Source organism: Corythoichthys intestinalis, chromosome 21, assembly GCF_030265065.1.
Source record: "Corythoichthys intestinalis isolate RoL2023-P3 chromosome 21, ASM3026506v1, whole genome shotgun sequence".
Classification (NCBI taxonomy): domain Eukaryota; kingdom Metazoa; phylum Chordata; class Actinopteri; order Syngnathiformes; family Syngnathidae; genus Corythoichthys; species Corythoichthys intestinalis.
The window spans coordinates 7,094,278-7,116,255 of NC_080415.1; the positions used below are offsets into that span (position 1 = coordinate 7,094,278).

The 21,978-nt window shown below is 42.1% G+C and overlaps 1 protein-coding gene across 1 annotated transcript; it reads left to right on the forward strand.

Moving 5' to 3' along the window:
• Positions 1-12,261: 12,261 nt before the first annotated feature.
• LOC130909193 (titin homolog) lies at positions 12,262-16,166 on the forward strand. Its single transcript, XM_057825361.1, has 3 exons — positions 12,262-12,374; positions 12,508-12,552; positions 12,609-16,166. Exons 1-3 carry the CDS (start codon positions 12,305-12,307, stop codon positions 16,100-16,102), a joined length of 3,609 nt encoding a protein of 1,202 aa, XP_057681344.1. The 5' UTR covers positions 12,262-12,304; the 3' UTR covers positions 16,103-16,166.
• The last annotated feature ends 5,812 nt before the right edge of the window (positions 16,167-21,978 follow it).

Genomic DNA, 21,978 nt, shown 5'->3' on the forward strand with positions numbered 1-21,978 from the left:
AAAGGGGACATATCCTTCAAAATGTTGTGGGTTGTGAGGAGAGCTTTTGCGCGCATTACGTCATATTGAGAACGAGGGAGAGTAAAGTGAAATTTGATCAGATACCACATTAGATTAATTGCAAATGCACATAGTACAGGCATTCATTGACACACTATACACTGATTTATATAATACGTACACACACACAAGTTTTTATGTCTGTCAGTTTGTCAGTTTTTGTGTTTTTGTGTCTGTTTTTGTGTTTGTATATTTGTTCTTGTCATGTGAGAGAATATTCTCAAAAGCTGGAGAGATCATTAGCAAAAAGAGGAACCGGCTGAAACCAAATGCTGCTGAGATGATTGTTTTTAAATAAAAATGTGTGAAACACCCAAATCCCCATACCAGTGTCACTAGCATTCTATACACCTACCATCAAGAGTTCCCTATTGCACAAGCATTTCCGTTTTTTTTTTTATTTAAAAGTAACACAACAGCTCTTTTTTTTTGTTTTCGTTATTATTATTATTTATTTATTTTTATTAATCTGGGGGAAGAATAAACATAAATTTCAGGCAAGAGGTCGAACTCACTATTGCTTGCACATTAGGCAAAGTATGTAACCACCATACCACCCTACAGTATATGAAAGTTCAATATATTTTTGTCCAGCAGATGTCACCACACTGAATTGTGTCAAATGCCTCGTAGCACTGAACCATTTCAAGTTACACGTTTGCTTCAGTGGTGTAGAAAGCAGTGGTGAAGCAGTGTCGTGACGCACCACACTGATTCGTGGCAAATGCTTCATAACACTGAACCTTTTCGACACATTGCTTGATATTGATTCACTGCTTCAGAAAGCTTCGGTTTCTCCATCACTATCATTTAGCACCGTTTAGCTTCGCTTAGCTCCGTTTAGCATCGCTTAGCTTCACTTAGCTGTTCGTTAGCTTCACTTAGGTCTACCGCGTTTTTCACGCCACTAAGCTCGCTATGTTTGCAGCTCACTTGCAACTTTGCACGTCGGCTATTGTTTATTTTGAACATATGAGCGAACGTGCTCTCAATGGCTACGTTCATACTACAGGTCTTAATGCACGAATCCGATTTTTTCGTGTTTTTCCGACTCGAGTGAGGCATTAACTTGACGGTCTGAACGTGACAAGTCGCATAGAATGGGACCATTTCAAATCCGATCTGGGTCACTTTCGTATGTGGTCTAAATCCGATCTGGGCCACATTTTTCCAGACTGTCGCGGCGGTCTGTACTGTCCAGTCCCGCAAATCGGATTTAATGCAGCAATTACGTCATCAAATAGCGAGAGAGTCGTTACCGTAGCGATGCACCTGTGCGTTATTAGCGCCTAGCTTGCAGTGAACACGGCTTTTGGGGAAGGGCTGAGCTTGACAACAGTCATAAAAAATAAAAATGGGTTGAGGATAAGCCTGAGAATGCTCAGTTTTCTCTCTGTTCCAAGTGAGCAATATTTCAACATTGCCTCCACGGCCGAGAGTCGGGACAAACTGCCCGTATGTGTGTGTGACGTGCACGGACAGTGCGTGCATGCTATCGATCCATATAAACTTTGAATATAAGCCTAAACGGGGATTATTTACGTCTGTTATTTGTGTCCACCTTTTGAAAAGCAAAATATGATATCCCTGGAATGACGGATGACGTCTGTCATTTGTTTTGATGCTTCTGCGCATGCGGGTCTTCTTGCTTAGCGGGTGTCGGACTGCGAATTAGTGCGCATGCGTAATACTTGAACGGTCTCAATGGATAAAGGCAGTCTGAACAGGCACGCCAAAAAAACGGATATGACAAAAAATCGGATTCGTGCATTAAGACCTGTAGTATGAACGTAGCCAATGAGAGCCAAAGTGCAGTAAGGGAGAAGTTGAGAACAGGCCGCTAATGCCTCTTTTAACTTCTTCTTCACACCAAACATATTTTCTCCACACTCTTCTCACCACCACAGCAGTGGCGGACTTGGCAATTTTGGGGCCTAAGGCGAACATTTCCAGGGGCACCTTCATGGGTCAGGGGTTAAAAAGGTGAGAAGGGTGTGGAGGAAATATGTTCCGGTACACTAGGGCAGTCCTAAATGACAACTTTTCTCCTGATTATTCAGCCGACTAGTTTTACGATTTGTCGACTAATCTAATAATTTTCTTTTTTTTACAAATTTAGCAATGAATTTTTTGTTGACGCTTATTAATTCACAAAACCGTTTCAGAACACTTAAATTCTTTACTAAGGTGCAAATAATCATGTAAATAACAATAATTAATCCCAAATAAACAATGAGGTTAAATGCTGATAGCATTTACTAGTGCAAAAGAATGGAAAGTAAACAGATTCAGAACACCGACTTTGCCTTTCCAGTATTATTCAAAACAATTCTTTAAAAAAAAATGCTAGCATTATTATTATAGTACACTACTATATATAATAGTAGTATAATAATTATAATTATTCATTGCCAATCATATTTGTCATAAAGAGTGTCATTTGAAAGCTATTCTTAGTGTAGAATCTGTATTCTGTCGTATTTACTCTCCATATTATAATATTAATTCTGAAGTATGTGGAATTAACTCCGGAAATCATTCTTTATATGACGAACATGACGTGCTTTTATTTTGAAATGATCACCGGAGGTACGTTCGCTTAACCGCTAACCGAAAGCTTTACACTCCGTAAAAAACATTCGTCATTGCTTGTGTTGTCACTAATAGATTTTTTTTTTTTAATTGTTGGCAAATGCTGTTAACCAGCTGTTGAGTGTTATAGACCCTACTCACCAACGTCACAGAATGACGTGTCGCTGTATCCGGCGGCCATATTGTCCGTTAGTGTTTATCCGTATTCTCAATGGTTTCAATTTGTCGTGCAATTTATAGTGCAATTCATGGAAACCCCGGTGCTTTCAGACGCTGTAAACTGATTGGATGCGTTGCATAAAAGGCGTTATGTGGAAAAGCTTCAGTCTATCCATTCGCCAGAACCATATTTGATGCCTAAATTGATATTTTTCGACCCGCTGTCTTCGCCCTCTCTGCCTGACATCTGCTACCCTGATATCTACAACTATCTTGTCCACACAAAATCAGCCTATTCTCATGAAAGTTTGAAAAACTTTAAGAGCAGCACTCTAAGCAACATTACCCCGTGTGACCCTTTACTTCCAATTTTCTAAAATGGCGACAATCAATAAAAAAAAGTTGACTGTGATGGCCGACGCTTCAAGGATAGGTGGATATTGGACTATTTCTTCAATAAAACACGCAACAACTGTGTCTACCTCATTTGCAAAGAGACAGTCGCTGTTTTCAAAGAGTTCGATGTGATGCGATAATGATACTACCCAACAAGACACGCTGACATGTACGACAACATTACAGGGAAGATACGCAGCGAGAAATTATAGCAACTTGAAGCTAATTTCACAGCAGCAGTATTTCGCAAGAGCCCGAGTGTCGAAAGAGAACGCCACAAAGACGAGATTGTTGAAATTATGAATTTAAAAAATTATAAAGCAAATGTGACACACAGAAGGGCTTGCTAAAATTTGTTTAAATATAGGCTATTGTTCTATCTAAATCAGCCAAGGTAGCCCCCCGCATTTTTACCACACCAAATCTGGCCCCCTTTGCAAAAGGTTTGGACACACCTGTTTAACTTCTTTCACTTGGTACCAGCTAAATATTATTCAAAAAATAATGATGGTGGAAGAAATAAGCATCTTGAATTTGAAACTGTATGTTGTCGCCGATTAGCCTCGCAATGATCTTAATTGTGGTTGTCAGCCCAAAACCCTCTAAATATGCATTTTACCAGATATAAAATGACAACTACATAATCTGTAGTGATCGTTTGGTGCCCAGTTTTCTCGTCGAATTGCAGCAGTCCATCTCGCTCTCCTCTCCGGGTCTCTCGGAATACGGTAGAACTTCAAATCTCTCCGTCTATCTTCTCTGTTATTGCAACCAACCACCACACACGCCTTCACCATTTTGATTATTAATGTTAACGAGCAGAAAAACACGCCATAATAGGAGGAATTTACGTAGCGGTAATGCTTAAACCCGACGAGCTGACGGACAATATGGCGCAGAGGCGTGGTTGTGACGTCATGTGAGTAGGGTCTATTGTATGACTGATTGGAACTGTACTGTTTCGCCACAGGGTGTGCTGTCGTGTATTTTATGTTCGGTGTGAAGAAGAAGTTTAAAGAGGCATTAGCGGCCTGTTCTCAACTTCTACCTCACTGCACTTTGGCTCTCATTGAGAGCACGTTCGCTCATGTGTTCGAAATAAACGATAGCTGACGTGCAAAGTAGTGATGGGTCCGTGAGACCTCATGAAACGTGTTGACAGTGTTGATATTGTGTCATTGAATACTGACACCTGCTGGACATAATAATCCCTACAGGCAACCCACTTGACAGACTGACACTGAATTGATGACATAGCATGTAAAATCAAATCATTTAAGTCTTTGCATTCATATTGCATTATTCCATATCTTTGAATTATGTGAACGTTATACGTCACGTTATAATGTGATAATGTAAGTAATGAATGGGTGAATGAGGATGCTTGTGGACTTTTTTTTTCTGAGAACATTTTATTAAAAAAGAATGTTTAAAATTTAGTTGGTACTTATGGGGCGCTGTTTGTAAAGCAGCACATGCTCAAAATTATATTTTCTCACATTTTGCGCCACAGTGGTTTTTTTTTGCACATTTACAACATTAGTTAGCAACTTAAATATTTATTTTTAAAAAAGTTTTGGACCTGATTGTTAAATATTTAATTTAAATCCTAAATTTATATCCTATATCCGAAATACTAAATCTGGAAACGGTTGGAACTAAATATTTAGCTTAATATGCAAAATCACATGACTGGAGACCGGAAGTAACATAATAAAAGCTGGAGCACACAAAATACTCTTTAAATAGTTTCTCCTAAATATGTATTTCACCTATATATTGTTATTACCACAATGCCTCATGTCCAAGAGCAGACTGCCACCATTGAGTAGGTTTTATTCATTTTCAAGCAACGTAAACAGACAGTCTGAGCTGCTCCACCAGCTTTTATTTTGTTACTTCCGGTCTCCAGTCATGTGAATTTGCATATTAAGCTAAATATTTAGTTCTGACCGTTTCCTGTGGCCTATACTACGAACCGAGTTCAACCTCCCCAGAAGTAATCCAGTTTACCAGCGGGTAACCGGAGTTGACAAAACCTGGTTGTCTAGTTTGTGGTCAATCGGTGCTACGACGCTGATTATGAGGTTGATTAGTCGAACCTGTGTCAACCCAGTCAGAGTTACTGCGCGTTCACATAAAAGGGGGCGGAGACCAGAGTCAAACACTACTTGTGACGATGGCACGGGCACCTTACTTCACGGAGGAGGAATGCGCGATGAATAAAATCCACCCTCACCGCGAAATCCAACACCGATTCGGCGAGTAGAGTGCGACGGGTCTATTGACAGCGAATTTACAGATCGTGTGATTTGTGAATGCGTCAATATGCCAGTTTACTTATGTCCATCAAAAGAAATAAAGCCTGCTGTTAGGACAATAAAAGATTTGGTACGTTAACAGTAAGAAATAATTTATCGCGCATCACCACATGAAGCAGGATGATTGTATGTTTAGTCCCCTTGACTGTATGAATACGTATGTTCTTTTTTTTTTAGTTTGGGGCTAAAAAATCCAGCCCGACCCGAGTCCGATCAATCAACTTGATTTGCAGGCCCAAGCCCAACCAAAAAAAAAAAAAAAAAAAAATGTTATATTTGTGAGGACTCAAGGAGAAGAAGGAAATGCGGGATGCCATGCGTTGTTGCGTAAATTAAAGCCCGTCTTTTGTAACGAATTTTCACAGTTAAACAAGACTGTAAGGTGCATATTCAATAAACATTTATGTCTTTTATATTTGTGCGTCTGTCCTATCAGTGGATTTGACAATTTAATCTCTTCGAGTTGGCAGAAAAAAACGCAAGTTTTCTCAATGTTTAAATAGTCTATATTTTTCTATGATTATTATAACTGCATTTACACAACGAAATAACGCTGGAAAGTTCGTTAAATATATTTCTTGTATGAGAGCAATGCTCCGCATTCGTTTACATTCAGCGATTTTAACAATCAATTTGAAGCGTTTCCATACCCCACTCCGAATCGCACGGCATACAGTGTTCTTACGCAGGTATTCAGCATCACAGATGGAATACATACCGTATATTGTCCCTAGCAAAAGAGCGCACGGACAGGCACACAAGCTGCGCGGTTGTGACTTGTGAGGGCCTGACTCGGCGGGTTACATTAGTGACGTCCGCCTCGATCATTTGTCACAGGTAAAGAATTCCCTAAGCTGAAAATCTATATCTTTCGTGGAGTACATCGTCCGGGTACGCCAGCGGATTCTGGCGGTCCCGAAATACCCGCGCCCTCCGGAGAGAGCCCCTCACAATCCGCGCGCCAATGTCGTATGGGTCGTCCAAGTACGCTGTCATTGTCAGGAGGACACGTCCGCGGAGGAGTGCTGTTTAAATAGAGCGTGGTTAATTGGAATCCTGATGTTAAGCAAGATCTAACTCTGACACGACCAGGTTTGGCGTGTGGCGTGTGTTGCCATGGCAACACTTCTCGGTTCCAACATATCCACCTTTCGTAGTCTCGCATAGCCGCGAACTTACGTCGCACGTGATAAAGTTACTCTCGAAGTTACCCTGCTAAGCCAGAAAACCGGCTTCGTAGTATAGGCCACTGATGTTAAGCAAGATCTAACTCTGACACGACCAGGTTTGGCGTGTGGCGTGTGTTGCCATGGCAACACTTCTCGGTTCCAACATATCCACCTTTCGTAGTCTCGCATAGCCGCGAACTTACGTCGCACGTGATAAAGTTACTCTTGAAGTTACCCTGCTAAGCCAGAAAACCGGCTTCGTAGTATAGGCCACAGGTTTGGCGTGTGGCGTGTGTTGCCATGGCAACACTTCTCGGTTCCAACATATCCACCTTTCGTAGTCTCGCATAGCCGCGAACTTACGTCGCACATGATAAAGTTACTCTCGAAGTTACCCTGCTAAGCCAAAAAACCGGCTTCGTAGTATAGGCCACTGATTTAAGATTTAGATAAGGGCACTCAGTGGTCAATTGACCAGTTCCATGTCGTTAAGATTATCTGTCCTTGTGATGTCTGGTTGAGTTCTGTTTGCATTGGAGTCCCTCCTTTGTTTTGAGTACACTTGGTTTTGTTTACAAGTTTGAATTGCCACCCAGACATTATTTACCTTTTGTACAATTCGTATTATGACCTAGAAAGATTAAAAATATATGTTAGAGGCTGAAGAATGTCTTCTAATATAAGTTTTATAAGCCTCATGTCCATGTCTTGCATGTCTGCCGAAGCTGTGTTTCCCAATTTCCCGACCAGATAATTCTAGTCGGCTGTATTATTAGTGGATGCAACCCTAATGTATACATAGTACTAGTAAAATCATCAATATGTAAATTCTTGTCAGGATTTAACAGATCAATGTTCAAGTCTCCACAAACAAAGACATGCTTGTTATTCATTTTCGACAGAAGTTTTCCTACACATTCAGTGAAAAGTTCAACATTGCAGGTTAAAGTCAGAAAATAATCCTTGATGTGTTCATAGTTCTTGTAGAGACTTCTGCCATTGAAGTGAATAAATGAAAGCTTACCGTCCAATTTAAAAGACCTGTTAAATTGATCATCACTGTAGTATTTGCGCTCCTCCGGTGTGTTATCAGGATTGACAAATCTTCAAATTGGTCTTCCAACTGTAATTGTGATGAAAGCGTAGAGTCCACTACTTGAGTCATGATTAGTTTTCATAAGCTGCCAGATCTTCAACTTGCTTGATAACTTTGCTTTTCTGGTCTTTTGTTTTGATGAGAAATCTGCAATCTGCGGTCCATGTACTCTCAATTTTTCCAGCTTTCTTCAGTTGACGTGCCTTTCTTGCTATTTCAGCGTTGCAGCGGGTTAGATTCTCGTTGAAGAAGATGTTAGATCCTTTCAGGAGACGACCTTGCTTGAGGAGAGCAATCTTGTTCTTTCGATCAGTAAGCTTCATAAGTATCATTGGCGGTTTATTCCCTCGTGAAGCTAGCGGAAAGCATTGTTGAATGAATTGCTGTTCCACTCTTATTCCCAATTCTTGTAACTTGTCAGTCACCTGTTTTTCAACCATTTCGCAGTTTGGTTCATGGTATTTAATATTTGCGTGTTCTCACTTTGATAGGGGTGATGAGGAGATCGTTTGCATGTCCACTTTGATCCAGATCCTCTGCCAAAGCTTCCAGTTTTTTGATACGATTGTGTCTCTCTTTCATCATCTTCTTCAGTTGCTCATTTTCAGCCCGAAGCAGTTGGATTTCCTTCAAGATGTCTTGATTCTGCTTCAAGAGGTCCCGATAATGTACCAAGAATTCAGCCATAATTTGCTCTAATTTTTGCTCAATTTTTTGCATAGAATATTTTAAATCTTCCTTATCTTCAGACTTGTCATCTTTTCTCGTCGTATTAGGCATATTTGGAAAGTTTCCTTCCAGATGGCGCCTGAGTTATCACAGACAGATAAGGGGAGCCCAGGAAAAAGCGTCCTTTGTCCTCGCGTGTCAGTGTGAGTATGAGTACATAATGGTGTTTAATCCAGGTTGCTGTATATAAAAGGGATTCAGGATCCAGAAACTGCACACTTGCTGTATTTATGAAGAAGAATACAACTTAACATGTTATTTTTAAAAAATGCACGCCCTACTAGGAGTGGGAACCTCTTGTTACCTCACGATACGATACGATTTGCGGTCCAAGCTCACGATAACGATGATCTGACGATAAGGCGATACAACGATTATCGATACATTGGTCAGGAAATCATTCTAGCATAGTCTACAAACAACTAATAAAGGCAAAAACAAGCTTCTGCTGTGAATTGGAATGAGTTTATCACTAGTAGACGTCCAATCCATTTGAACTGGGAGGGTGGCAGCGAATGAACATTCGTTCATTCGCTGCCATCCCTCCCACTTCAAGCGGATTGAACGTCTATGGCCGTCAGTGGCAGCCAATGCAAGGCAATGAGGTACTTTTGGGCCATTTAAGGTCATTTACCTGTTGATTTTCAGTTACTTCCTGTTGATTTGGGGTATTTTATGGGCCACTTCCTGTTTATTTTGAGTTACAGAACAGGAAGTGACCTGGGAATCACCCAAATGAATAGGCAGTGAGTCAAACTCAACAGGAATGACCTGTAAATGAACAGCAAATGACCAGTATATGCCCCGAAAATCGGACAGAATAACAGCGAATGCTCTGGTTTCGAATTAGTGCTGCAACGAATAATCGATTAACTCGAGTATTCGATTAGAAAAAAAAGATTCAAATTAAATTTTCCTGCTTCGAGTATTCGTTTAATTAAAGTGGCGTTGTAATGGTTTGTTTTGAAAGTTTTGCATTTATTTTTTTTAGGGCTGTCAAACGATTAAAAATTTTAATCGAGTTAGTTACAGCTTAAAAATTAATTAATCGTAATCAATCGCAATTCAAACCATCTATAAAATATGCCATATTTTTCTGTAAGTTATTGTTGGAATGGAAAGATAAGACACAAGACAGATATATACATTTAACATACGACACATAAGTACTGTATTTGTTTATTATAACAATAAATCAACAAGATGACATTAACATTATTAACATTCTGTTAAAGCGATCCATGGATAGAAAGACTTGTAGTTCTTAAAAGATGTTAGTACAAGTCATAGAAATTTTATATTAAAACTAGGGCTGTCAAAATTATCGCGTTAACGCGCGGTAATTAATTTTTTTAATTAATCACGTTAAAATATTTGACGCAATTAATGCACATGTCCCGCTCAGAAAGTATTCTGCCTTTTGGTAAATTTTACAGCAAGGGTTTTTGTGCTGTCCAACAGCGAACTCTTGTGGTCGCTTTGCGACATGGTTTATTGTTTTCTTTCCAGTTCATTATGGCTGCACGACGTCTCGGGCTGATAATGTTGTGCTTATATGATCCTTGGACAAGATTTGTCCGTAAGTATGGTTGTTGTAAAGAATGTACATATTATGTTAGTAAGCGAAATGTTATATTTTTTGTATGAGACGCTTTTTGTTTATGTTTAGTGAACCTGTATAGCTTGCTAAGCTAACGTTGTTGCAAATGCAATGCTTGTGTACTTTTTGTAGTTTTACGACGGTCTAAAGAGGACAATGGTTTGAGGCCATTTTATTAATAAATCAGATGAAAAAGGAAGAAGTCTAATTATTAAGGCGTCGTTCACTAGCTGTCGAGCTTTGGAAAAAGTAGACGCATCGGAGTGAGGACAGCATAGACAGATTTAAATGACAGTAGAGTGCAATGCCCACTACAGTCTTTATGTACCGTATGTTGAATGTATACATCCATCTTGTGTCATATCTTTCCATTCCAACAATTTATTTTACAGAATATATATATAACTGTAAGTTACAGAAAAATACGGCATATTTTATAGATGGTTTGAATTGCGATTAATTGTGATTAATTACGATTAATTAATTTTTAAGCTGTAATTAACTCGATTAAAAATTTTAATCGTTTGACAGCCCTAATTAAAACCCCTCTTAATGTTTTTGTTTTAATAAAATTTGTAAAATTTTCAATCAAAAAATAAACTAGTAGCTCGCCATTTTTGATGTCAATAATTACACAATGCTCATGTGTTGCTGAAACCCATAAAATCAGTTGCACCCAAGCGCCCGCAGAGGGCGACAAAAACACCAAAAAACACAAGTAACAAGTGGACATTACACTGTGCTGTCATTTTAATCTGTTTGAGCGGGGCATGTGTGTTAAATGCGTCAAATATTTTAACGTGATTAATTTAAAAAATTAATTACCGCCCGTTAACGCGATAATTTTGACAGCCCTAATTTTTATTGATTTGGGTGGATACACGGCCCTCTAGTCTGCCTCGTTTCACATGGCTGAATCCTTCTGCTCCCTGTTAAGACCAACAAGAGCTTTTGTTTGAGGTAACGGTTTTTTTGAATGCATTCGTAATTTAGTTTAAAGGTATATTTAGCCATTTTTTGTGGGACTATGTGTCTGAGCCATTTGTTAAGCACATTGTAAAAAAGCGTTAGCATTTTATAGCATTTAAGCTAGCGGACTTTTGCTTTGTAAGTTAGCCAGTTGTTCTTTTGTTGTACATATATCCTCATTTATTCATTTTTTTATACCTTTTGAGGCTCAGGTCAGGTATTTTTTATTTTCCATATCCGATTACCGGATTATTCGGACTAAATAGTTCATCGATTAATCGACTACCAAAATAATCGAATTTCGAATGAACGAACATTCCCAGTCTAAATGGATTGGGTGTCGAGCACCGTCAATGGCAGCCTTAGAGTTACCTGCGACACTATTATGGTGGAAGATGTTGGTAGCAACTTGTTGGTTCCTTTTTTTTTTTTTTTTTTTTAACATTAACACCTTTTTAAAACGATATCTCGATTCTTGGCAGGAGCATATCGATAACCTTTTTGGATACAAAGTATCAGGATATATCACCATTTCGATATTTTGTAACACCCCTACGCCCTACAATGTGACTATTGCGAATGCGCAAATTGCGATGGCGATGTTCAAACGATATATTGTCCAGGCCTACTAGCTTAACTTGCTAGCTAGCCCAGCTATTCTCTCAGTCCAGTCCAACTGCGTCATCACCCTTAGCATGCATTGCAAGTTTAAAACATGGCGCCCTCCGTAGGTCAAAACATGTACTAAATATTATAGATTTTTAAACCAATGGCAATAATATATGTGTTTCTAATAACATATTTTAGTAAAAGAGTACAATTGTGGCTTATTAAAGCCTACAAGTCTTTAAGACCGAGGTTCCCTTTAATTTAATGGCTGCCATTGACAGCGCTAGACACCCAATCCATTGAGGGACCGTTTCCATGGTGATGCTGCGACTCCAAGACACAAGATTGTGTTGCGGAATGGCCCCGCCTTTACATGATGACGGCAATTAGTTCATGCATTAAATTGGAGCTGGCACGATAAATTAAAACCATATCATTTCTCATATTCTTGGAGAATCACATTGGAAACAGACCCTCAGTTTCAAACTGCCATCACGAGTTGGACTTGTAAAGTGGTGACACTGGCACTCATTTGGTCCAATTAGCAGCAGCTGTGGTCACTTTGACATTTGCTATAAAATCTCATCTTCTTCACATTCAGGTTATGGTCACAGAAGAAATGGCTGCAGCTTGGCTTGTGGTTGTGCTCGTGCATGCTGTGTTGCTGGGTACAGGTGGGAAATGCTCTTTTTTTTTTTTTTTTTTTTTTTTTTTTTTCCCCCCCCCTCTCTCTCCTGTCACAGTACCTAATAATTTTATGCTCAAAACTCAATATGGTTTGTGTGTCTGTGGTTGTTTGTTTTCCAGCTGGTGCTACTGACTGGCATGGATCTAATGCTGGCCTTAAAAAAGGTAATAATGTTACTCGTGTATAAAATTTGTGATGTTAAGATTAGTTTTTGTTTCAGATGTTACTCCTGATGATGATAATTCAGTCAAGAAGGCATTTGAACTTCTCCGGTCTTTGGATTTTGTGCTAAAGCAACGCTACAACATGAGTGCCAAGGGCCAGCAGAACGATGACCAGCAGCAAATGCACAACATGAGCGCCAAGGGCCAGCAGAATGATGACCAGCAGCAAATGCACAACGTGACCGCCAAGGGCCAGCAGAACGACGACGACCAACAGCAAATGCACAACGTGACCGCCAAGGGCCAGCAGAACGACGACGACTACCAACAGCAAATGCACAACGTGACCGCCAAGGGCCAGCAGAACGACGACGACTACCAACAGCAAATGCACAACGTGACCGCCAAGGGCCAGCAGAACGACGACGACGACCAACAGCAAATGCACAACGTGACCGCCAAGGGCCAGCAGAACGACGACGACGACCAACAGCAAATGCACAACGTGACCGCCAAGGGCCAGCAGAACGACGACGACGACCAACAGCAAATGCACAACGTGACCGCCAAGGGCCAGCAGAACGACGACGACGACCAACAGCAAATGCACAACGTGACCGCCAAGGGCCAGCAGAACGACGACGACGACCAACAGCAAATGCACAACGTGACCGCCAAGGGCCAGCAGAACGACGACGACGACCAACAGCAAATGCACAACGTGACCGCCAAGGGCCAGCAGAACGACGACGACGACCAACAGCAAATGCACAACGTGACCGCCAAGGGCCAGCAGAACGACGACGACGACCAACAGCAAATGCACAACGTGACCGCCAAGGGCCAGCAGAACGACGACGACGACCAACAGCAAATGCACAACGTGACCGCCAAGGGCCAGCAGAACGACGACGACGACCAACAGCAAATGCACAACGTGACCGCCAAGGGCCAGCAGAACGACGACGACGACCAACAGCAAATGCACAACGTGACCGCCAAGGGCCAGCAGAACGACGACGACGACCAACAGCAAATGCACAACGTGACCGCCAAGGGCCAGCAGAACGACGACGACGACCAACAGCAAATGCACAACGTGACCGCCAAGGGCCAGCAGAACGACGACGACGACCAACAGCAAATGCACAACGTGACCGCCAAGGGCCAGCAGAACGACGACGACCAACAGCAAATGCACAACGTGACCGCCAAGGGCCAGCAGAACGACGACGACCAACAGCAAATGCACAACGTGACCGCCAAGGGCCAGCAGAACGACGACGACCAACAGCAAATGCACAACGTGACCGCCAAGGGCCAGCAGAACGACGACGACCAACAGCAAATGCACAACGTGACCGCCAAGGGCCAGCAGAACGACGACGACCAACAGCAAATGCACAACGTGACCGCCAAGGGCCAGCAGAACGACGACGACCAACAGCAAATGCACAACGTGACCGCCAAGGGCCAGCAGAACGACGACTACCAACAGCAAATGCACAACGTGACCGCCAAGGGCCAGCAGAACGACGACGACCAACAGCAAATGCACAACGTGAGCGCCAAGGGCCAGCAGAACGACGACTACGACCAGCAACAAATGCACAACGTGAGCGCCAAGGGCCAGCAGAACGACGACTACGACCAGCTACAAATGCACAACGTGAGCGCCAAGGCCCAGCAGAACGACGACTACGACCAGCTACAAATGCACAACGTGAGCGTCAAGGCCCAGCAGAACGACGACGACCAGCAGCAAATGCACAACGTGAGCGTCAAGGCCCAGCAGAACGACGACGACCAACAGCAAATGCACAACGTGAGCGCCAAGGCCCAGCAGAACGACGACGACCAACAGCAAATGCACAACGTGACCGCCAAGGGCCAGCAGAACGACGACGACCAACAGCAAATGCACAACGTGAGCGCCAAGGCCCAGCAGAACGACGACGACCAACAGCAAATGCACAACGTGAGCGCCAAGGCCCAGCAGAACGACGACGACGACCAGCAGCAAATGCACAACGTGAGCGCCAAGGCCCAGCAGAACGACGACGACGACCAGCAGCAAATGCACAACGTGAGCGTCAAGGCCCAGCAGAACGACGACGACGACCAGCAGCAAATGCACAACGTGAGCGTCAAGGCCCAGCAGAACGACGACGACGACCAGCAGCAAATGCACAACGTGAGCGTCAAGGCCCAGCAGAACGACGACGACCAGCAGCAAATGCACAACGTGAGCGTCAAGGCCCAGCAGAACGACGACGACGACCAGCAGCAAATGCACAACGTGAGCGCCAAGGCCCAGCAGAACGACGACGACGACCAGCAGCAAATGCACAACGTGAGCGCCAAGGCCCAGCAGAACGACGACGACCAGCAGCAAATGCACAACGTGAGCGTCAAGGCCCAGCAGAACGACGACGACGACCAGCAGCAAATGCACAACGTGAGCGTCAAGGCCCAGCAGAACGACTACTACGACCAGCAACAAATGCACAACGTGAGCGTCAAGGCCCAGCAGAACGACGACGACCAACAGCAAATGCACAACGTGAGCGTCAAGGCCCAGCAGAACGACGACGACCAACAGCAAATGCACAACGTGAGCGTCAAGGCCCAGCAGAACGACGACGACCAACAGCAAATGCACAACGTGACCGCCAAGGGCCAGCAGAACGACGACGACCAACAGCAAATGCACAACGTGACCGCCAAGGGCCAGCAGAACGACGACGACCAACAGCAAATGCACAACGTGAGCGCCAAGGGCCAGCAGAACGACGACGACGACCAGCAGCAAATGCACAACGCGAGCGTCAAGGCCCAGCAGAACGACGACGACCAGCAGCAAATGCACAACGCGAGCGTCAAGGCCCAGCAGAACGACGACGACCAGCAGCAAATGCACAACGCGAGCGTCAAGGCCCAGCAGAACGACGACGACCAGCAGCAAATGCACAACGCGAGCGTCAAGGCCCAGCAGAACGACGACGACCAGCAGCAAATGCACAACGTGAGCGTCAAGGCCCAGCAGAACGACGACGACCAGCAGCAAATGCACAACGTGAGCGTCAAGGGCCAGCAGAACGACGACGACCAAGAGCAAATGCACAACGTGACCGCCAAGGGCCAGCAGAACGACGACGACCAAGAGCAAATGCACAACGTGACCGCCAAGGGCCAGCAGAACGACTACTACCAACAGCAAATGCACAACGTGACCGCCAAGGGCCAGCAGAACGACGACTACCAGCAGCAAATGCACAACGTGAGCGTCAAGGCCCAGCAGAACGACTACCAACAGCAAATGCACAACGTGAGCGTCAAGGCCCAGCAGAATGACGACGACCAGCAGAAAATGCACAACGTGAGCGTCAAGGCCCAGCAGGACGACTACTACCAACAGCAAATGCACAACGTGAGCGTCAAGGTCCAGCAAAACCCCAATGTGAGCGCCAAGAACCAGCAGAGTGATGCAAGCTACCAAAGTGACAGAATGGAGGATGATGAATTGACTTTTTTTACAGTGAATGTTTAATGTGACCAGATCGAGCTGCAGTGTTGGAGAGAACATTTGAAAATAAAACTTTAAACGTCAAGGATGGTTTTGTTTCCTTGTAACCTTAATATGTCTCTGGGGTGGGGGTGGGTGCATACTTGTCATTTGCCATATTAATGTCTTTAGAGCCATCCCCCTGCATGTAAAGGATACTGCATAGTACAAAGCTTAAACCTAAAGTGTGCAACATTTGCAACTTTTCATATCATACTATGAAATTCATGTCTTACCGATGCAGCACTAAAATGACTATCGCTAAGAAATGCTGGTTCTGTTCAATACCAGTACATACTTGAAATTGCAGGCATGAAAATCTCTCCTTTCGGCGAAATTCGCAGTTTTGAAGTAAAAAAGGGTGACCAACGTGAATTGCGTAGATCAGAGGAGAAATTTTTTTTGGGGGGGGGGGGGGGGGGGGCGGGAGGTTTTATTTTATCATCATGTGATTAACTTAGTACATAAACTGAGCACTTAACAGTCAGCAAATCCTTCTAGATGCTTCGCTGACGAGAACCAATCATCGGCCCAAGCTGCGTTCCATTATTCCAAACGCGCGCACTCCTTACTGTACATGGAGTGCTCGGAGAGCCTTTGGTTGCGTTGCAAAGCTGCGAAAACAAAAAGCAGGCCTTATCCACACCGGGGCAGACCAGAGCGCAGCATACACACTTGCCTGTATTTGCCAGCAGATTGAATTTGGTGAGTAATGGTTTCAATCGTTTTCACATTTTGCGATATAAAGTTACTGCCATTCGTTGCAGCTTGCGTTGAACACTGCCAGAGCTAGCCAAATCTCCCATGAAAAAAAATAGCTCCCGTTAAATTGGCGTCAAGCTTGTGTATTTAGCGGTAATACAAAGGAAGAAACACACTGTTGAGTCAAATTAAGCGGCATACTCTCGGATGGAGGGGGCGCCTCACATCGCTCCCGTCGTCCGCCGGAGACGCGTTATTTTCGGCTTGGATTTGAGCTGACGGCCAGTGCCGGCACAACACCGGCCCGACGAGTGGTGGGAATGAGTCCTGCTTCTTAAAGCTTTTCAGAAATACAGGGATCCCTCGTTTTTCGCGGTTAATGGGGACCAGAACGCGCCGCAATATGTGAAAACCGCGAAGTAGCGTACCCCCCCCTCATTTTTTTGTGCGTGTTCAATGCATTTATTCAGATTTTACATTTGAAAAAAGATATATATATGACATGTTTTTTTCACTTTTTTCACCAAAGTATCATTTATAAATGGTTTTCAAGCACTTCAAAATGTTAGAATTATGATAAGTTTTAAACATGTTACTGACCCACCGAATTATTTTTAAACAAGAATAAAGTAGTAAGAAAATGCTTGGCTTTATTAAATGCTTCATAGTGAGTCTACTCAAACCCACTCAGGCTTTGGTAAACGGTGATTGACACATGTGCAAAGTTTTTCTTTTTATATATATTTTTTTGTTTGAAGCAACTTATTTGATTGAATACAAATAATAATAATAATAGACACAAATGTCCTAGCCAAAATGTTGCCCAAACGCAAAACAACATTACTTCAATGGAAAAATTTGTTTCAATCAAGAAAAATAGTTTTCAAATGCTTTTTTTGTCTCAAATTTATTTTTGCAATCAAAAACAATTTTTTTTATTGAAGTGACTTTTTGGGGATTAAAAGTATATACTGTATTTTGATTGAAGCAACTTTGTTTTTGATAGAAGTAACTTTGTTTTTTGATTGAATAATAAAAAGACAAATCTAACTCCATCGTTATTGAGAGAAAAAGAAATTAAGAAAGCTTTAAAACTAAAAGCCACCGGGGAGTCTGTTTTTTTTTTTGTTTTTTTAAATATTTATATTTCATTACATAGACATGCGTCGTAGGGAAGGGAGATTGAGGGATGAAAAAAGGAGTTAGATGAGGCTGCTAAAGGCAGTGGATACCTCATCAGCTGGGTGAATAGCAGACCTGGTAAGAACAAGTTTGCAAGGATAGTTGGGTATTAAATACAATTATAAACACAATTACAATGTTATTTTTAAATAAGATTTTTATGTCATTGCCTTATTAATCATTAGGTGCTAGAGTTGTTAAGTATGGATAATAATGAAATAATAGTTTTAAGAAAACTGTGCTGTTGGTGGCTCAGTGACCATCTGATGTGGTTTGTTCTCAGATGAACAAGTTGAGGAAGGAAGTTTTGATGCAGAGGTTGAAGGAAGAAAAGAGGCAGACTGACTGAGTCACAGCCAGAAAGTGTTGATGACAGTTTTGATTTCTATTCACTGTTGCCCTCTCCCAATTAAAGTATGTCACAGTCGCAGCCAATTATTATCTAAAGCTGGTTAAAATTGAAGTTATGTTGTTTTAAGGTGGATTAAATACTTGTTCATGTGCCCCTTTTGATCTACGAGCACCCGCCCCTCCACCGGTCTCTGCACGGCCCTGCTGAAACACAGTGTGGGTCGACAGAGCTCAATATTTTGTTGGGGTGTACAGTGTACTGGAACATATTTCCTTCACACCCTTCTCACCTTTTCAACCCCTGACCCATTTTCCTGCCTGAAATTGTTTCCGACTCATTGCCACGCACACCGCAAATGGAAACAAAGAATTTATTAGCGCATGAATTAATGCGCTTATTCTGTTGGTGAGTGACGTCACTGACGGTCCAGAGCTCGGTGAATCCCACAAAAATACACACGGTCCCAGGCTTCAACTGGGACCGTGTGCTTTGGTCAGATGAGACCAAGATTGAGCTTTTTGGCAACAAACACTAAGTGGGTCTGGTGTGCCACGAAAGATGCGCATGCTGAAAATCACCTCATACCCACTGTGAAGTATGGGGGTGGGTCAGTGATGCTGTCGCTTCCAAAGGCCCTTGGAACCTTGTTAGGGTGCATGGAATCATGAATGCTTTGAAATACCAGGACATTTTAAATCAGAATTTGTTGCCCTCTGCACGAAAGCTGAAGATGGGTCGTCACTGGGTCTTTCAGCAAGGCAATGACCCTAAACATATGGCCAAATCTACACAGAAATGGTTCACCAGACACAAAATCAAACTCCTCCCATGGCCATCTCAGTCCCCAGACCTTGTTTTGTTGGCAAAAGGGGCTTGTACAAAGTATTAACACCAGGGGTGCTAATTGTGACACACATTATTTGATGTCAAATAATTTTTTTTTTTATGTGGGATTTTTTTTCCCCACTGAATGAATGCACTTGTATTGAAGGTTGGATTTTTCTCTTTTTTTCCATTAAGGTCCCATTATTTGAATTAAAAAAATATATTAGAAGCTAGAAACATCGTTTTAGGGGTGCCAATAATTATGGAGGGCACTGTATGTAAAAGCTAACAGGTCATGTGTCATATTTTCTCAGAGTGTCTCCATGTAAACGGCCCGTTAGATTGGTAGGGCGCATTTGCAGTTTATGCACTCACTGTGCATAAACTGTCATCATTCGCTGTTCCTAAAAAAATTGAATATATTGCTCTGGATTTATGTTTTGGAAATAACACTCATGTCATCATTACTGGTATAAATCGCCCCCCTCTGCTCATGTTGACACTCTCGATGATATTGGAAAAATCCTCTCAAAATACATCCACACAGAATTAATAATCATGGGAGATCTAAATCTGGATTGGCTCTCTAACAGCTCTAATAAATTAAAAGAATTTTGCCATGAACTCGACTTAACTCAACTAATAGTTAAACCCACCAGACCAATTTTTAAAAACCCTCTCCATTCCACCTTAATTGCTATCATTCTTACAGACACACTTCATAATTACCCTGGATCTGGAGTTCTTCCACATGACATCAGTGACCATTGTCCCATTGCCTGCATCCGAAACACTAAAATGCCCAAATTCCATTCTCAGTTAATTTCCACACGAAACTACAAACATTTTAGTCTCCAGAACTTTCTAACCGATCAGTCTGCCTCAAACATAAATAATTTATTCTCCATTACTGACCCTACTGTGGCACTGGAACATTTTTCACATTCTTTTGACGTTATTGTTGACAGCCATGCTCCCTTTAAACAACATAGAATTAAAAACAGATTCAATCCCTGGTTTTCCCCACAACTTCCCACTGTCATCCATAGCAGATATAAGGCGTGGTCTGAGGCTAGATCCAGCGGCACCCCTGAAGGCTGGTTATTATTTAGGCAAAAAAGGAATATCTGAACCAGCATGATTAGGAAAGCGAAATAAAATTATTATCTCTCCGCCCTCTCTGCTTCTGACAACCCTGCTCAATTCTGGAAAACAATGTCATCTCTAAAGAATTAACCTCTCCCTATACATATCACTCAAGCAGCTGCTCATACTACTGATAAATGATCTAGGGTTGAATTATTCAATCTCTTATACAGTAATTCCTCCATGTCAACTATAAGCAATTATCATAATGTTCCTCTAGAGGGAGACCTTAATTCACAAAACAGCTCTCAACCCAAATTTTTGTTCTCCCTATTTCAAAATTCTGATGTTTTTAAAATTTTGAGTAAAGGGAAGGCTTCAAAAATGCCTCCAAAAATCTTCAATTAAGTGCTCATTTTATCAATCCATATTTAGCTCATATTTTCAACCAAACCCTTCTATCTGGCATCATCCCAACCTCTTTGAAAACTGCTACTGTAATCCCGCTACATAAAAATGGTGACATCTCTGACCTCAATAACTACCGTCCAATATCCAAGCTTCCTTTTTTTATCCAAAATTCTTGAATCTTTGATCAATTCTCAACTACGTTCTTTTATTGACTCATCTAACATACTTCAGCCACAAGTCTGGTTTTCGCCCAGGTCACAGTACAATTAGAGCTATAGTTTCTGTCTTAAATAATATTGTCTCCTTTCTTGATAATAAACATTTCTGTGCTGCTCTTTTCATTGATTTTTCAATAGCATTTGATACCGTAGATCATACCATTTTTCTTCATAAACTGCTGGCCATAGGTTTAGATGTTAATGCTCTCAACTGGTTCCAGTCCTACCTTACAGACAGAATACAAACTTGTCAGGGAAGTTCAACTTTGAACTCCAAGACAAGTGTTACCTCCATAGCTCAATTGGAGAAATGAATACGACCCCAACCATGGATTGCTTTTCTTCGAAGGCTTTATGAACAAGAGCTCTCCGGTACAAACCGATTTGACCGGGCCAGGAGCTGTGATCACCCAAAATGTACGAAGAAGTACAATAGAGGCTGGACATTTATGCTGTTGAACGGGCGGTGCTGAAGCCCATCGTGAAACAAAACTTACTAAGAGACGAAACTCATCATCTCACAAACCTGGGTATTTTTCCATACAAAAACATCTGTGAGCTGAGACCTTGAACACCGGTCCCGGCTAGAATGAAGATAAGCTTAGTCTGATAAACCACAGTCGCTCATTGTATTCATTCAGGGCATATTGGAAAACAGGAACATAACAGTCCATATTTGGGTATATTGTGTCAGCTATGGGGAGCCACACTCAAACAGGTTGATATAACAATGATGCTTTATGCTACAATGTTCTCATGCAAGATAACAAAAGCATAAAAAAATTTGATTTATAATGGTTGTGTTTTAAGCATGAATAAAATTCTCTCACAAAACTGTTGCTGCTGTCGGCGTTCAATCAAGTCCACTTACTATTACAAATGGGGTGCTGCAGGGGTCTGTCCTTGGACCACTCCTTTTTACGTTCTACATTAATAATATTATTCTTCCTAATCAATATTGTAATGTCAACTTTTTTGCTGATGATTGCATTCTATATGCTCCCGGTTCTTCCCCAGCTCTAGCTCTGACTCATTTACGCATTTGATTCTTTAAAAATATCTCTTCATAACCACAGATTAGTTTT

Excerpts from the sequence above, each read along its gene's own strand:
- LOC130909193 (XM_057825361.1), top strand. The coding sequence starts at position 12,305 with ATGGTCACAGAAGAAATGGCTGCAGCTTGGCTTGTGGTTGTGCTCGTG. Across the intron at positions 12,375-12,507 it reads TGCTGTGTTGCTGGGTACAG|CTGGTGCTACTGACTGGCAT; the intron begins GTGGGAAATGCT and ends TTTGTTTTCCAG. Across the intron at positions 12,553-12,608 it reads TAATGCTGGCCTTAAAAAAG|ATGTTACTCCTGATGATGAT; the intron begins GTAATAATGTTA and ends TTTTTGTTTCAG.